We start from the raw sequence: 14,200 nt of genomic DNA on the forward strand, positions 1-14,200 counted from the left end.
TGTAGAGCAGTCTCTCCTGTATTTAAATTTGCCATGAAAAATAAGATCTACCGCTGCCCCTTTTTCATCAGAATATATCATATCTAATAATCAGAATAATCAGATAGTACTGTGCCCTAGAAGTCGTAGCTGCATTGCACATGCTTGTGTTTTGAATACATTTGATAAGTCTGAGTTGACAACTACAAAGTCATGCTTGTGTAAATAAATACTTGCTCCATGTATTTACTGATTTTATTCCCTTTACATCAGCTAAAGAAATAGCCCAGTCTAAAACTTGTTCAGAATCTTGCCAACATCTTGGCTTCCAACTTGGTCAAGTGCAAAGAAACTTTTCACCTGTAGAAGTTACTCTTACCAAAGACATCAGAGGTTAACATTTGTAGAATAACTTGACATTTAACTCCACCAATGGATAAATCAAAGAAAGGTTTAAATGTTAGCTCATAACTTCAGTAGACATTAGGTGCTGGACTCAAAAAATCCTGATGAATAAAACCTGCGAACAACCTCCTCCCTGTAAATCCAAATACATAGTAGCGTAATTAGAGCCTAAGTGAAGTCATCCCCATGCTTGATCCAAACATTACATATAAACATGCAGGGAAGTGTTTATAAACATTCTGTGTGTGTTCAGTATGGTGCTGGTGTAGACAGCTAGGCATTTTGTGTCTGCATATGTTTTATGTAGATCCAAATGTTGGGCAGAATAGTGGGTATGTCACGAGTGGACAGGGCTTTGGGCCTGGGATCTGTCCTCTGAGCACATTGAATATACCGGCACCACTGAACACAGGCTGCTGGAAGAAGCCTTAGGACTTTAAAGATCCCTTGCCCAGGCTATGGGAAGGCTGGGTTCAGATCCCTCTTCATCCTGAAGCCTCTGTATTGCTTTACCCCCTCCCAGGAAAACTAGGCTGAAGAAAATACTCCATCCTGTTTGCAGGAGCTGGCCTGTTGTGTTGTAGAGAATACAAGATACGTAGGACTATTTGGACAGCAGTTGGGAGAATCCTGACTCTGCAACCTAGTAGTTTTGGCATTTAAATGGAGAAACAGGGATTCAGATCCTGCTCCCAGGACCCCTTGCATTTGACATGGAAGAAACCGTTAAGCTAGATCAGAAATAACTATTTTAAAAACTAACTGTATAACAGGTTTTCTCCTAACCAAATGCCTAAACTGTGGAAATAATCACCTTTTCACTCTGTTCTCATTTCATACTTTCCTGATAGCAGAGTAACACTGTTCGCAGAAGTGGAGGGAAGTGTCTGACTTAGCAGTTAGAACACTTCAGTGCCAGATGATATGCGAGTTTGTACACCTTAGGCTGAGGAGGGGCTTGAACTCAGGTCTCCCAACTTCCTGAACGTGTAGTCTCACTATTACGAAGTTTGGACTCTGTTTCTTCTTATGCAACTGCATTTTAAAGGGTTGAACAGAAAGGTGGTATATATTCACAGTTTATTTGATGATTTTTATTCTCAGGATGTGTCTCGGGTGTTAGAAGCTGTTCCTTTGCAGTTTTGATTTACCACCTAAATCTTAGAGAGGAACAGAAGTTCCGCATTTTCTCCTGCATTTGTTTTCTTCCTGGTTAACTCTAGATTGGCAGTTTTCAATTGTGTCCTAATTTACAGTTGACTAATTTCAAGCCCTGTGAAATACAGTAACAAATGCTGTGTAAAACTGTTTCTGCTGTACTCACAGCCCTCTCAGAGGGCTCTGACCTTTCCCTTCCCCTTCTTCATGTTGTCACATGAAGGGGTTGCATTTCTTAATCTGAAAACTACTGCTGTGGGCAGCTTCTGTGCAGCATTTGGAGGGGAAGGAAGGTAGCCCATGTACTTCTGATGCACCACAGTTCTGCCTTTGAGTTGTATGTGGACCTTAGGCACTGCGCACTTTGAATTCCACATGAGGCTGGATCCCCGAATGAGGTTGTGCAAGTCCATCTTTGGACTGTGTCCTAAATATTGCTTGCTTCCATTCATACATGTTTTCCTCCTTGAGGACTTGAAAGGAACAGTAAAACAAAAGTAAAAATCACTGTGACTGTGCTCCACAAGATGGTCAGTCTTTTTCTTACAAAATATGTAGGGTTACCTGGACACTTTGAATACTAGTGGAGAACATGGTATCCCAGATTTCTGTTCATAATTCTTCTGCTGCCCTGCTCAGCAAGTTGGTTTTCTTCTTGTGCCTTTGTTCCATCATCCCTAAAATCCTAGAACATTTTTAAAGCACTGTAAATTCTATTAATAAGAAGCGGTATGTTGAAATTTGAGTATTATGACTACTTTATGTATTAGTACCTTTGACATTCCAATTGTATGTGAACACCTCAGTAATTTAGACATGCAGAAGAATCCAATGCTAGGAGAGAATTCTGCTTTTTTATGCTTCATTGGTAGATGGAAGTTCTTTGGGGATGTACACTTTGTATTGTTCCTGTTCTCATTAAAAGCTATGGCCACTGAGTTGCAGGATTTTAAAATGCTTGTTTGTGTACATATCTTGTAATACTTAAATATAAAAGAGCCTTTGGTGTGTGTGAAAAATACGTACTTTCTTCCTTAAAGCAGAAGAAACAGCCCCAGAGCTGCCATTAATCCAGCCATGTTTGTCATAATGAAATTGACAATGGTAATTTTCATATATAGGTGCATATCTGCTGAGGAAAATATGCCATTTATTATTAGAAGTCAATTGCTTCTTTGTCATTCCTTCAAACATCTGAATTTGCTTTAGGGAATTTGGGAATTTTTTTCTAAGCTAGTAACAATAACCAGGAGCTAATTCATGTAGTGCTGATCTTGTGTCTTTCTGTATGCCTTGTTACTTGTGTTTTTACTTTGCAATCAGTCTGTGTTTGTCATTCTTCTAATATTTTAAATTAAATTCTTCAGTGGTGGAAATTCTTATTTTTGAGACTATGTGCTTTATGAAAACAAGCTCTATTCCCTATCTGGCCACCTATTATTACTTCAGGAAAGGAGCGAATATAATGTGAGTTCAGTCATTATGATGACATTTCAGTCATGACTGACAATTCAGTCATTATCAGATGTCAGAGAATATGCACAGAAACACGATGCCCTGTGTAAAGGAAGACATTGCATCAGAGTTTGTGCCTTATTTGGTCCCAGCAAACTTGCTCCCCAGTCAAGGCTTCCCCTATGTAGGTTCACCATACTAATGAGGAGAAATTTAATCTTTCACAATATTGGTGCTTCTAGGGATGGCAGAAGGAAAGTTACCATTATATTGTGGTACCATTCAAGTTTTTGGAAATGTTGTTAGTGGGATTCCCAGAGGCAGTGGGGAAAGACTCTTTGCTTCCTAACTCATGTTCCCCGTGTGACTACCTATTGCTAGAGAACCTTGGTTTATGATGGGAGCTACAGCACAGCTGGGCGCTGTGACTGTCTTTGTTCTCCTGCCGTCTTCCTTAGATCCACTAGGGAAGAGCTACTAATCCTACGTAGGTGGTGGCTTTGGTCCACACTGGAGCTGTTTAGGAGGAGGAGATAAGGAATGATCTAGAGTAAGGTCCAATTCTAGTCCTTCCCTTCTGCTAGTATAGAGTCACTTTGTGTGTACTACTCTTTAGTTGTATTGAAGAAGCTGGGTAGGTTGGAAAAAGGCACAGTGAGTCTGGAGACTGCAGAACGTAACAAGAATAGTATCTTGGGTGATGTTCTAGCAATACCGGATTTTTACAGGGTACGTTAGAAGTTGAGACTTCACAGCAGTTTGTGTTTCTCATCTATAGGTTATGCTGTAGCAATATAGTTGAGAGATCTTTTGGAAGTCAGACTTCGTTGGTTCTGCTGCTCATTGAACATTTTTTAATTCCAAAGGCTGTTATAAATGAAACTGTTTTTCATTCAAGTACACATTAAATAAGAATATCTTAGGGGAAAAAAAAATTGAGTGCATGTTGCATTGGATTATTTTTTTGTGAGGATTTAACATGTATAAGGTTTTGTTACATGTGTTAAACTTCAGAAGTTTGGGGGGTGGTTTTTTAATTACTGTCTGTCCTTCTAGAAACACTGGTTAATGAACATCCTATTTAAGTTATTCAGACTGCTTCATGTGTCTTTTTGCCTTTACTGCATGTGTTGCTGTATCCATTTTGAATTACTCAGCCATGATTTTTGCTTCTAGTTCTTGTATAATTGTAAATAAATACAGATATGTAAATGATACTGTTGTACAATTGCTGTATGCAAGCAGGAAGCATAGAAGATTGTAATACGTGGTATTGAGGTTCCTATGCTCAAATTCAAGTTTAAAGAAAAATGTTTCATCATAGGTCTGCAACAGGCTGAAAGCTTGGGTTTGGTTTTTTTTGTTCAGAGTAGGGTTTTATTTGACAAAATCTAACCCTAGGTTCCTGAACCTTTAGTGTGAAGTTTGGTTGTTTGAGAAAGTGAAGGAGGGTTTACAGGTTAATTGTCTGACAAAGTTGTCCCGTTAAGTCATTTGTTAATCCAAAAAACCCCATCTGGATTATAATTGTCTCAGCAGGCCATTTAAAATAGAAAGAAGACATGCTTTAAACATCTTTCAATAATGCAGCTAAGTCCTTAACTTGCCACAAAATATGTCCAAGGTTCGGCTCTAGAAAAAAACCTAATACCTCAGTGGATTTCATGATTATTTCTTTGAAGAGCTGTAATTGTCAGAAACATGGTTGTAAGCTGATGTTTCTTTACTATGTTTTTACTTACGATCGTAATGGTCATCCTGTTGCTTGAGAGGTATTCCATTCACCAAACAAGTCTACACAGTGAAAACTGATCATTTGGAAGCATGATGTCAGTCATCTTTCCTCATAAGAGCATGGTTGTCATATCAAAACACTTTAACATACATACTTTCTTATCCAATAGGCTAGACAAATGGCAGCTGTCCTTCTACGACGTCTTTTGTCTTCTGCTTTTGAAGAAGTTTATCCAGCTCTTTCACCTGATGATCAGACCTCTATCAAAAGTGGATTGCTGTTGATTATTCAGTTGGAAACGCAGTCCAGTATGAGGAAAAAAATCTGTGACATCGTTGCTGAATTGGCCAGGAACTTAATAGGTACTTTATATAAGCTGATATTGTGGTAAAATTTTTATGTATTGATAGTAGTTGTATTTTTATCTCTTGTTCTCTAGTCTTGTGTAGACGTTTGCACATGATGTACTAACTGATTTCATGGTTTAAAATAAAACTTAATACGTGTTTACGTTATCCTTGATCAGATAAAAATAAGATTCCTTAACTCTGCTTTTTAAATTGCTTGAGTTTAGGTGAGATTGTATTAAGGTTTAGAAATCCAATTTTGTTTAAATTCTCATGAATGTTATGCTGAACATCTGCATCAGTTTCTTTTTTGAGTGCTGTTATATAACAGTAAATAGAGATCATCATCTATTCCTGAGCGCCTTTAGATTTAACATTTCAGCCATATTTTACACTGTGACTTCGACACATCTTCAAATCAGTTTTTTTGAAATTAATTTCAGTAGTGATGACTGGGTGCCCTGCACAATTGAGATCTAACCACTCTTAAGTTTGCTTATCCTAAAACTTTGTTGTGTTTAATCTAGATGAAGATGGCAACAACCAGTGGCCAGAAGTTCTGAAGTTCTTATTTGACTCTGTCAGCTCTCAGAACGTGGGACTGCGTGAGGCTGCTCTACATATTTTCTGGTAAGCTTTCAGACTTTGCTACACTTTTGCAGGTTAGCCAAATCATGTCTGTAAAAATGTGAGAAAAACTGTCACAACTTAATTAACAAGCAGTCATATATATTTCATTTATTCTGTTGTATTGTGGTTTGCTTAACTCTTACATGTAGTTACAATCTGTAGCTTAAACAATGGATAAGTTTAAAATAATAGTTAAGGTTAAACCGTGGATTTTTGTTAATGTTTTGTCTTTTCTTATCCTTAGGAATTTTCCTGGGATTTTTGGGAATCAGCAGCAACACTATTTGGAGGTCATTAAGAGAATGCTGGTTCAGTGTATGCAAGATCAAGAGCATCCATCAGTAAGACCTTTATGTTCTTTTTTTTTTTTTTTTTTTTAAATATATCCTGAGCATAGAAACTTAGTGTAGTGGTCGCAAACATAAAGGTTAAACCATGGATTCTAACCAGAGAATTGCATTACCTGAAACTGATGTACATCTGGAGTTTTGACTATGCCTACTGCAAAACAAAAGCGTCAAACCTTTTCATGGTCCTAAAGCTGACTGGCTGGCTTGTATCTGCACTGCTTGGGCCCAGACTCTGCCCTAGTAGTTATGCTTGGAGAAACCTAGTTGTAGTGGCCCAAAGCAGAGCCAGGGGTTTTAGCCAGCAGCATGAGGGGTCAGAAACTCCTTGGGAAGCTCTCTTTCTGGCCCTTGTGTTTAACGGTATAGATACGTAGTATCCCTACACGGTATGTCTCAAAACTCCAAATACATGACAGCTCCTTCAACTGTTTGTGTATGCTTTGCTGTAAGGGCATGTTAGCAAGCCTTGCTTTTCTGGAAGGCTTCAGATTTATTGATTTGTGCAGAGAATTGTACTTTGAAAATGTTTCTCTTGTTGTGGAAAATGCTGGGCAAGGATAGGAAACCCTGCTGTGGTATATGGGTTCAGTTTGCTGCTCCCCCATGGATTACTTTTTCTGACCTTTGAAAGTCAACCGAGTAACATTTTCTAAAGTACCACAAGTCATGTCTTTAAAGAAGCATGTTTTAAACACTTAGATCACACTTTTTGAAAAATGGGACTGACACTTGCATACACATTTGAAATTGGGATAGAAGTTGAAAACAATAGGTTTTTTCTTTTTTCTTTCGTTAAAAAAAGAACAACCCAAAACACCAAACCAAAAAACAAACAAAAACAAAACTAGGGAATACTTGCCACCTCGTAATATGATAAACGTTTTTTGTATCATGGAGGACGTAGATGCTGAAGATCTTATTTATTGCTTTACCTTAATTTAAAGTAAGATGTACAATCCCATGTTAAAAACTAATTGCTGTATCTATTAGGAAAATGTAAAAGGGAAATGATAATGCAAAATGTAGTCCCATAATAGGCCTAATGTTACAAGAAAACAAAGGCATGTTTCATTACCAGTTCTTCATGTTTCTTTCTCCAATCCTGCCTGTCTTCTAGATCAAGACTCTGTCTGCTAGAGCTGCAGCTGCATTTGTGCTTGCTAATGAGCACAATCTTCCTCTTCTTAAACATTTTGCAGACTTGCTACCTGGAATCTTGCAGGTAAGAAACCACACAAGTAACACTTAATGTGCCATTACTGTCTGTATTGACTGTATCTGAACATAAATTATTGGTCTGCAAATCTGCGTAGCTTACGAATTTTTGCTGAGACCTGGATTAACTATATCTTAGTTAGTCTGACATCAGTCACCAGCAAGATACAGTGGAAACTGATAAGGAACTTTGTGAACACAAGCTAATTGATAGAGTTTTAAGGAAAATAGTTCAATGCTGATTAATTTATACACTGTTACCTAGATCAATGAGTTAAAATTCTTCATAAGGTATTTAACTCAAAATCATATAGCTTTTAAATTAACCATGATATTGACATATACTTTAAATATGGGCTACCCTGAGATTTCAAGTAATCAGTAATTCGGAAATTCATTGACCCATGATATCCCTTCAGTTTATAGGAAAGTGTAGAATTATTTCTGACAAAGATTCTCAGAGTAAGAACAACAGCCTGGACAGATGATCTTTATTGTTTGATAAATTAGGAACTTGCAAACAAAATGCCTTTTTAAGATTCATGTAATTCTGAGGCTGGATTAGATCTCTTTTAGGATGGATTAATTTGAGCAAAAGTTGGAATTCTAATATAAGGTGGTTTACTTTTGGGGGGAAGCCTATTGTAAACCAAACCAGAGACAGAAATGGTTTGAGCTCTGAAGGACAACAATTTCACAGTACAGTTCCCTTTCTATATCAAGAAAAAGTGGAAATAACTAAGTACCTGTGATAAGTCGTAGTGAACTTTTGGTGATTTTAAATTAGGCTATATTTAGGTTAAAGACTGACTTCTTGCTGCAGTCAGTAAAGCAAGTTTCTGTTGACGGTGTAAGCTATAAACCTTGTCTGTGTGTGCTTTGTGGCAAGCTGAAGAAAAATTGTGCCAAGTTCACTGGCTTCTGCAACTGATGGAATTCTGCTTGATCTTAAATGGAAGCTGAGAGGAATTTATTAAAATCAACTGAACTTGAAAATGGGCTCTAGTGTGTACAAGATAAGTATTTTGATATTGAGGTCACTATTTGGTGGTTAATCCCTGTCTGTGACTTTGGCAATAACAATTGTATTGTTCAAAAATTGTAACTGGCTGAGAGGACCTTGGCTACTGAGTACTGTATGAGTGGGAGTGAGGCAGGATTTGGGGTGGGCATGCCATTCGTCTTGATGTTTGGCAATTAAATAGTATGCTGTTTTTAGACTTCAGACTAATAGCCCACTTTGTGTGATATAAGTTTCAGTGCTACTATTTTAGGCTGTAAAGACACATGCACTTGGCTTGCATTTTCAAGCTTTATTTTGCAAATATAGAGCACAGAACTATGCTACGAAATCTGTCTTTAAAGTACTTATTGTGAGAAGGACTAGATTTTCTGGCTGTGGTAACACAAGATGGATATGAAGGTCTGAGTTTATAAATAGGAGATGGGATGTGTTAGAATAGTCGTGAGTGACCTTTGGAGACAGTTGGATGCTTTTTTTGTTGCTGTTGAAGTTCATTTTGTTGAAATATTGGCATGGTAAAAAAGCTAAAAATAAAATTCTGACTTAGCAATTCAGTCCTTTCAGTACAATATCTGTAATGGTTATGCTGGAAGTTGAGCTTCCAGAACTAATAGTTGAAACTTGTATCCAAGAGATTTATCTTGCAGTGGAGGTAAAAGCAGCTGGAACTCCAGCTGACTTCTGTGGTTGTTGGTGTTCAATACTACAGAAAAGTGCCTCTGCCTTTTTAGGGCTCACCGTGCACTTTGAACTTCTTTCTTCAGGAACCTAGTCTTGCTTTAAAAAATGATCAAAGTTGCAAAGGGTATAAAATACAGAGTTTTACAGAAATTTCCAGTAAATATTACATTATCCTTTGCCAGAATCAGAGGACGAGTGGTAACTATTAGTCCAAAAGGCCTTAACTGAGATAGATTCCCCGCGCGCCCCCCCCCCCCCCGCCCCCAGAACATTTCTGATACTAGAAGATGCTGCTTCTGTGTTGAAAGTGTGGGCTATTTGAGTGGCATTATCAAAAGTGTTGGATTCTAGACTTATTAAAAAACACCTAAGTATTCACTTTAAAAAAAATGTTTCTACATTAGGAAGACATCAGATACTTTGCTAATGAAAATTCCTTTCAAAACCCCGAAAGTGTGTTCAAAGACTGTTTTTTCTTTGGAGGTTTGGGTTTCTGTGTCCTAATTCTAGAAGAGTTTTAACACCATTGAATAACTGTGTGCTGTTTTGGTACTAGAGTATCAACCTGATCAGTTAAAAGTAAGTTCTAAATTACTTCTCAGAATGTAGCTATGGGTTAGGAAAGATACTTGCAAAAAACTTGATTTCTTTTTCTCTTTCCTGTGTCCTGTGACTGAAGGCTGAAAGGTCTGCTTTAATTCAGCGGCTCTCCAGAGTTGTCTGGAAAAAAAATAAATTATTTAATCTTGAGATTCCTGATGTTTGTAAGCGTAAGCTATTCAAAGCTGTTGTCGCATAACAGGGAAAAAAGGAGTTAGGCTCATTTTCCTTCTTTTGGGCAGAGTTACTTTGAGGAGTTTTTTCTTTATTTAAAATGGATTTTGAAGTTGCACTTGTCAAAACATAGTGTGTGTTTTTGCATGTTGGCGCCTCTGATGTGTGACCTTAATTCTTTCTGAGTGTCTACTGTGTTAGATTTAAACTAATAATGGTCAAAACTGATGGCATATAACATTGTGAGCCATAACTTACTTGTAGTTTTGGACCCTGCGTATTATCTCTTTGTAGTTGTTATCGATTTACGCACGCCAGCCACCGTAGCAGGATCCGATCCTAGAATCCCGCTGAAAATGCAAAGTCCGAGTGAAGGCTTCCAATTAGTCTTTTATTAGTTCTCAGGTTACAGCTCGAGCTGGGTGTCTCCAGAGAGGGACCTCTACCCCAATTCATGCCTCTCAGTTACACCTGTGCCACCCATCACCCGATCCCCAAGTCCAATCACTTAATTCTGGTTGGTGGTCTCTTGATTTCTTACTGGGTTTCACTGTTGCTGGGCTGGTCCTCTTCGGAAGTTACTTCTTTCTCTTGGAATTGTCTCCTTGGTCCTTATCTTCTTCATTCTGTTCCTATCTGCTGAATTCAGCTAGTTCTTTGTTAGCAGCATTAGTTTTATCAAAAAGTTTAGTTCCTTAAGTTTAAGGCTTTTTAGTTCTTTAAGTTTAGTTCTTTCCTCAGTTCTTGTGGCCTAAGTCTTCAACTACTTTAGCTAGTAATGGTAAGCCACTAATGCTAAACGAGACTATTCAGCGAGACAAGAATACAGTTAATCTTCTATAACAGTGGTCCTATTCATAGTATTGTTTGGTTTTATTTAATCTTATCTTCATCTTATCTCTTTGTAGGCTGTAAATGATTCCTGCTACCAAAACGATGATTCTGTCCTGAAATCCCTTGTAGAAATTGCAGATTCTGTTCCCAAGTATTTACGACCACATTTAGAACCTACGTTGCAACTAAGTCTAAAGGTAAAGCTAGGAAGTTTTTAAAAAAAAATCACTCTTTCTGCCCCAAAACTTCTGTTCTAACCATTTGCTCTAATCTTCTGGATTGTAGTTGTGTGCAGATGCCAGTCTCAGTAACATGCAGCGTCAGTTGGCGCTTGAAGTAATTGTGACCTTGTCAGAAACTGCTGCTGCTATGCTGAGGAGGCATACAAACATTGTTGCACAAGCCAGTAAGTATTTGACTCATTTTCTTTGTTGAAACAGTTTGTCTTCCTTTAGTGTTAAACTGACTTTGCAGGTGGTCAGTGGTAAAACCATGTCTAACTCAGAGTTTGCTGGTGCTGATAACTTTAGGTGACACTGAATTGAGTTTTCTTACGTAGAAAACCACTTCTTATTATGACTCTTCATAAATTAATCTGTGCTTATGCAGCCACCAACAATTTGAATAAAAATACAGTAGACTCTTCATTAGGTGTTTCCAAGGAAAATACTACTTTCATGCTTTTCTGCTGGCTTTGGAAATTTGTACTGTAAAAAAAAAAAAAAAAAGGTTGATGCATTTAGTTCTGAAGTTCTACGTTTGAAGTTTGGTATGTAGGCCAGATACTCTGTGGTGCTGGCAACTGAAGACTGAAGGAATTCAGCATGCATGTTGAGCTTCAATGTTGAGTTAAAGCTATGAATTAAAAATCAGATGCTTATACAAATACTTAGAGATAGTCTAATTAGTCTATTTAACATGCGGGTTGTAAATTCTTTGGAGAGGCACTTTTTTAATCATGCATTATTATTTGAGATACTAAAAATAACTGTCTTCTGGACAGCCCCAGCAGCAATGCTCTGCGCGCTGGTATTTCTCTGCCTTTTAAACCCTTTTGTGAGTAGGTCAGGGCACTGACACAGCAGTGTAGCCTGCTTTTTGGAAGGATTCTTTTCCTTGCCTGTCACACTTGTATTTGTCTAGATTCTTGCTTGTTTTCTGAACCTTGCATAAAGACAGTCTGTTAAAAGGCAACTCTTTTTACTTGTGTGCTCAGGCTGGGGAAAGTTGCATATATACATGTCACTAAAATAATCATAAAACTTCTGGAAAATGTTGTAAACTGGATCTGCTTGGCTTAAGTGTTTATTGACTAGAAGTTTTGTTTACTTGTAGAATAGTTTTCTAAAGAACAGATTCTTTTAGAATATATTTTGAAATTTGAAAATGTTTAGAATGCTGTGTTTTCATTCTATCCTGTAGCTTGTTGGGAATATTAACGCTTGACACTTGCTGTCCTCCAAATCATTACAAGCTTCTTATCTGGTCAGGCAGCATAGTGGAGAAGTACCTCATATCTCTTTAGAATGTATTACTTTTATATTGAGTTGCTAGTTGCTGTTTAGGAATGAAGTATTTGTATTAAGATGTTGTATTAAGATAAGGCACCATGTGAGAATGAAACGCCTTTGGTTTGAAACCCATTGTAAAATTGCTGTTAATATTAATGAATCACTAAGGTGAAAGACATTTATTTTGCAGAGCTAGTATAGCAGTTATGTTCAGAGAATGATAAAAAGGTAGCCAAAAAGGATTGTTTTTCTCTTGGTTTTGTGCCTTAGTTTAAAAGGCTTTCTGTTTTCATTCAACTAAAAAGTTGCCAGATCACTTGATCCTCACAACTAGAACTAGCTCTTAGGCAAAACTGTCATCTTATGCTGGTTTTACTGAACATGATGGTGATTTAGGAGTAAGTCTGTGTCCTGTGTACCAGTTATCTGCTCAGGAATTCCATTTGGGTTCAGACTTCCTCCTTGAGCTCAGTATTCAAGATAGCAGAGTGTTTCATTGCTCTTTCCCTAGAAATTAGAGCTGCAGCCTATCTTTGGCTGTAGTTTTGCTCAGTCTCTGGAAAATGGAGAGTCATGGCATGCTCTGACAAGAAGCAGGCTTAGTGGGCTCATCCTTAACTTGTTTGTAAACAGTCTATATATTAAATTTTGAGGGCTTGTTGGGACAATGGTGAAACTTTAATGTACAACTCTACGTTTAAAAAAAATTCTATGTGAAACTATACTTACTAGGAACCGCATTCATATTAAACATCAAGAAGAAACAACGTGTTTACAAGCTTTTGCAGGTTCTAGATATAATGATGGCCAGAGAGCTTTGGATGACAGTTTGTTCTCAGCCTTGCTTGTTAGTAGCAATGAACACTATGACATCAGTTTTTTGAACCGCATAGCATTTGTGGCAGATGATGGTTGACTTCCATATTTCAGAGGTGTGACAATACATTGTTTTCACGTGTGTGCTTATGAGTGTCTGTGTCTGAAAAGCTTCTGGGCTATAATACTTTTTTTTATTTTTTTGAGGAAATTCTTTTCAGTGACTAGTAAGTATATAGAATTCTGACGTGGACATCATGCTAGAGTTCATAGTGTCCATTAAGTTATCTTGATATGTATATAAAAGCTCTCTGAAGGTTTTTGCAGCCATGGTATAATCTCTGGCTGAAGATACATAGCCATATCAAGCGAATCAATCCATAATTTGATCTTTTCTTGATACTTGCCCCACAATGCTGTCAGTAAGCAATATTTTCTTCTGTCATCAACTGATGACAAGTTTCTCATCTGTCCAGATGTATGGTGAGGTGAGTTTGCTTAGGGTTGTGCCTCTATTGTAGATTACAGTAGTATAAGTATATTATGAAATTCACCAGTTGCAGTATACCTAATTGGTTGCAGTAAATCTCAGCAGCAGCATGGACTACTGTATGCCTGCTAGTTTTTGAGGTAGGTTGCTGTAAAGGACAGTTAACTATGATGCCTGTCTTCAAGATGTGTGGTAGACTGTCCTAAAAAAATTCTTAAAGCTTAAAGGTTGAGTATTTGACTGAAAACTTTTGTTTCCAGGGCAAAGTGAGGCTTTTTTGCATAAATGATGTTGAATTCAAACAACTGCTCTGAGCCATTAGCGTAATGCGAAGTAAAGAATACTTAAGAGCACTTCGCTTTGCTCTGAAAGTGCAAGGTATACTTTTCACCCCTTGGGCTTCTGAAGTGCACAGAAACAGGCAAGCTTACAATAGACAAATCACTGCATTCCTTCCTCCTGTGAGAACAACTCAGAAGAATAGGTGTTGCTTATTGCATAGTAGTTGAACGTTATGATAAAGATCGTGTAATAGCCTCTATAAAGACTTACTGAGAAGAGCAGACACAATCAATCCACAGAGGTAGAAGTAGAAAACTGGTGGATTATTATGTGCAAGATATTTTCATGATACAAACCAAAAATTTACATTAAGTAGGGAAAAATCTCAAGTTCTGAACCATTACCTTATTGTAAAAGTAAAGCTTTATGCTGAGTGACCACTGTACATATAGTTAACAAAATTTATCATGTTAGTAAAACTAAGGGTTGAGTATTATTATTCCATAATGAATAT

At 37.5% G+C, this 14,200-nt stretch overlaps 1 protein-coding gene across 1 annotated transcript in view; it reads left to right on the forward strand.

The window, feature by feature from the left end:
* IPO5 (importin 5) overlaps window positions 1–14,200 on the forward strand; it is a 43,878-nt gene that overhangs the window by 5,873 nt on the left and 23,805 nt on the right. Inside the window, exons 3-8 of the mRNA XM_050896039.1 lie at window positions 4,902–5,094; window positions 5,607–5,709; window positions 5,954–6,050; window positions 7,177–7,281; window positions 10,662–10,784; window positions 10,873–10,993. Of these exons, the coding sequence (XP_050751996.1) occupies window positions 4,902–5,094; window positions 5,607–5,709; window positions 5,954–6,050; window positions 7,177–7,281; window positions 10,662–10,784; window positions 10,873–10,993 (742 nt within the window). The remainder of the gene's footprint in view (window positions 1–4,901; window positions 5,095–5,606; window positions 5,710–5,953; window positions 6,051–7,176; window positions 7,282–10,661; window positions 10,785–10,872; window positions 10,994–14,200) is intronic.

The sequence above is a fragment of the Gymnogyps californianus genome, chromosome 1, assembly GCF_018139145.2.
Source record: "Gymnogyps californianus isolate 813 chromosome 1, ASM1813914v2, whole genome shotgun sequence".
Classification (NCBI taxonomy): Eukaryota; Metazoa; Chordata; class Aves; order Accipitriformes; family Cathartidae; genus Gymnogyps; species Gymnogyps californianus.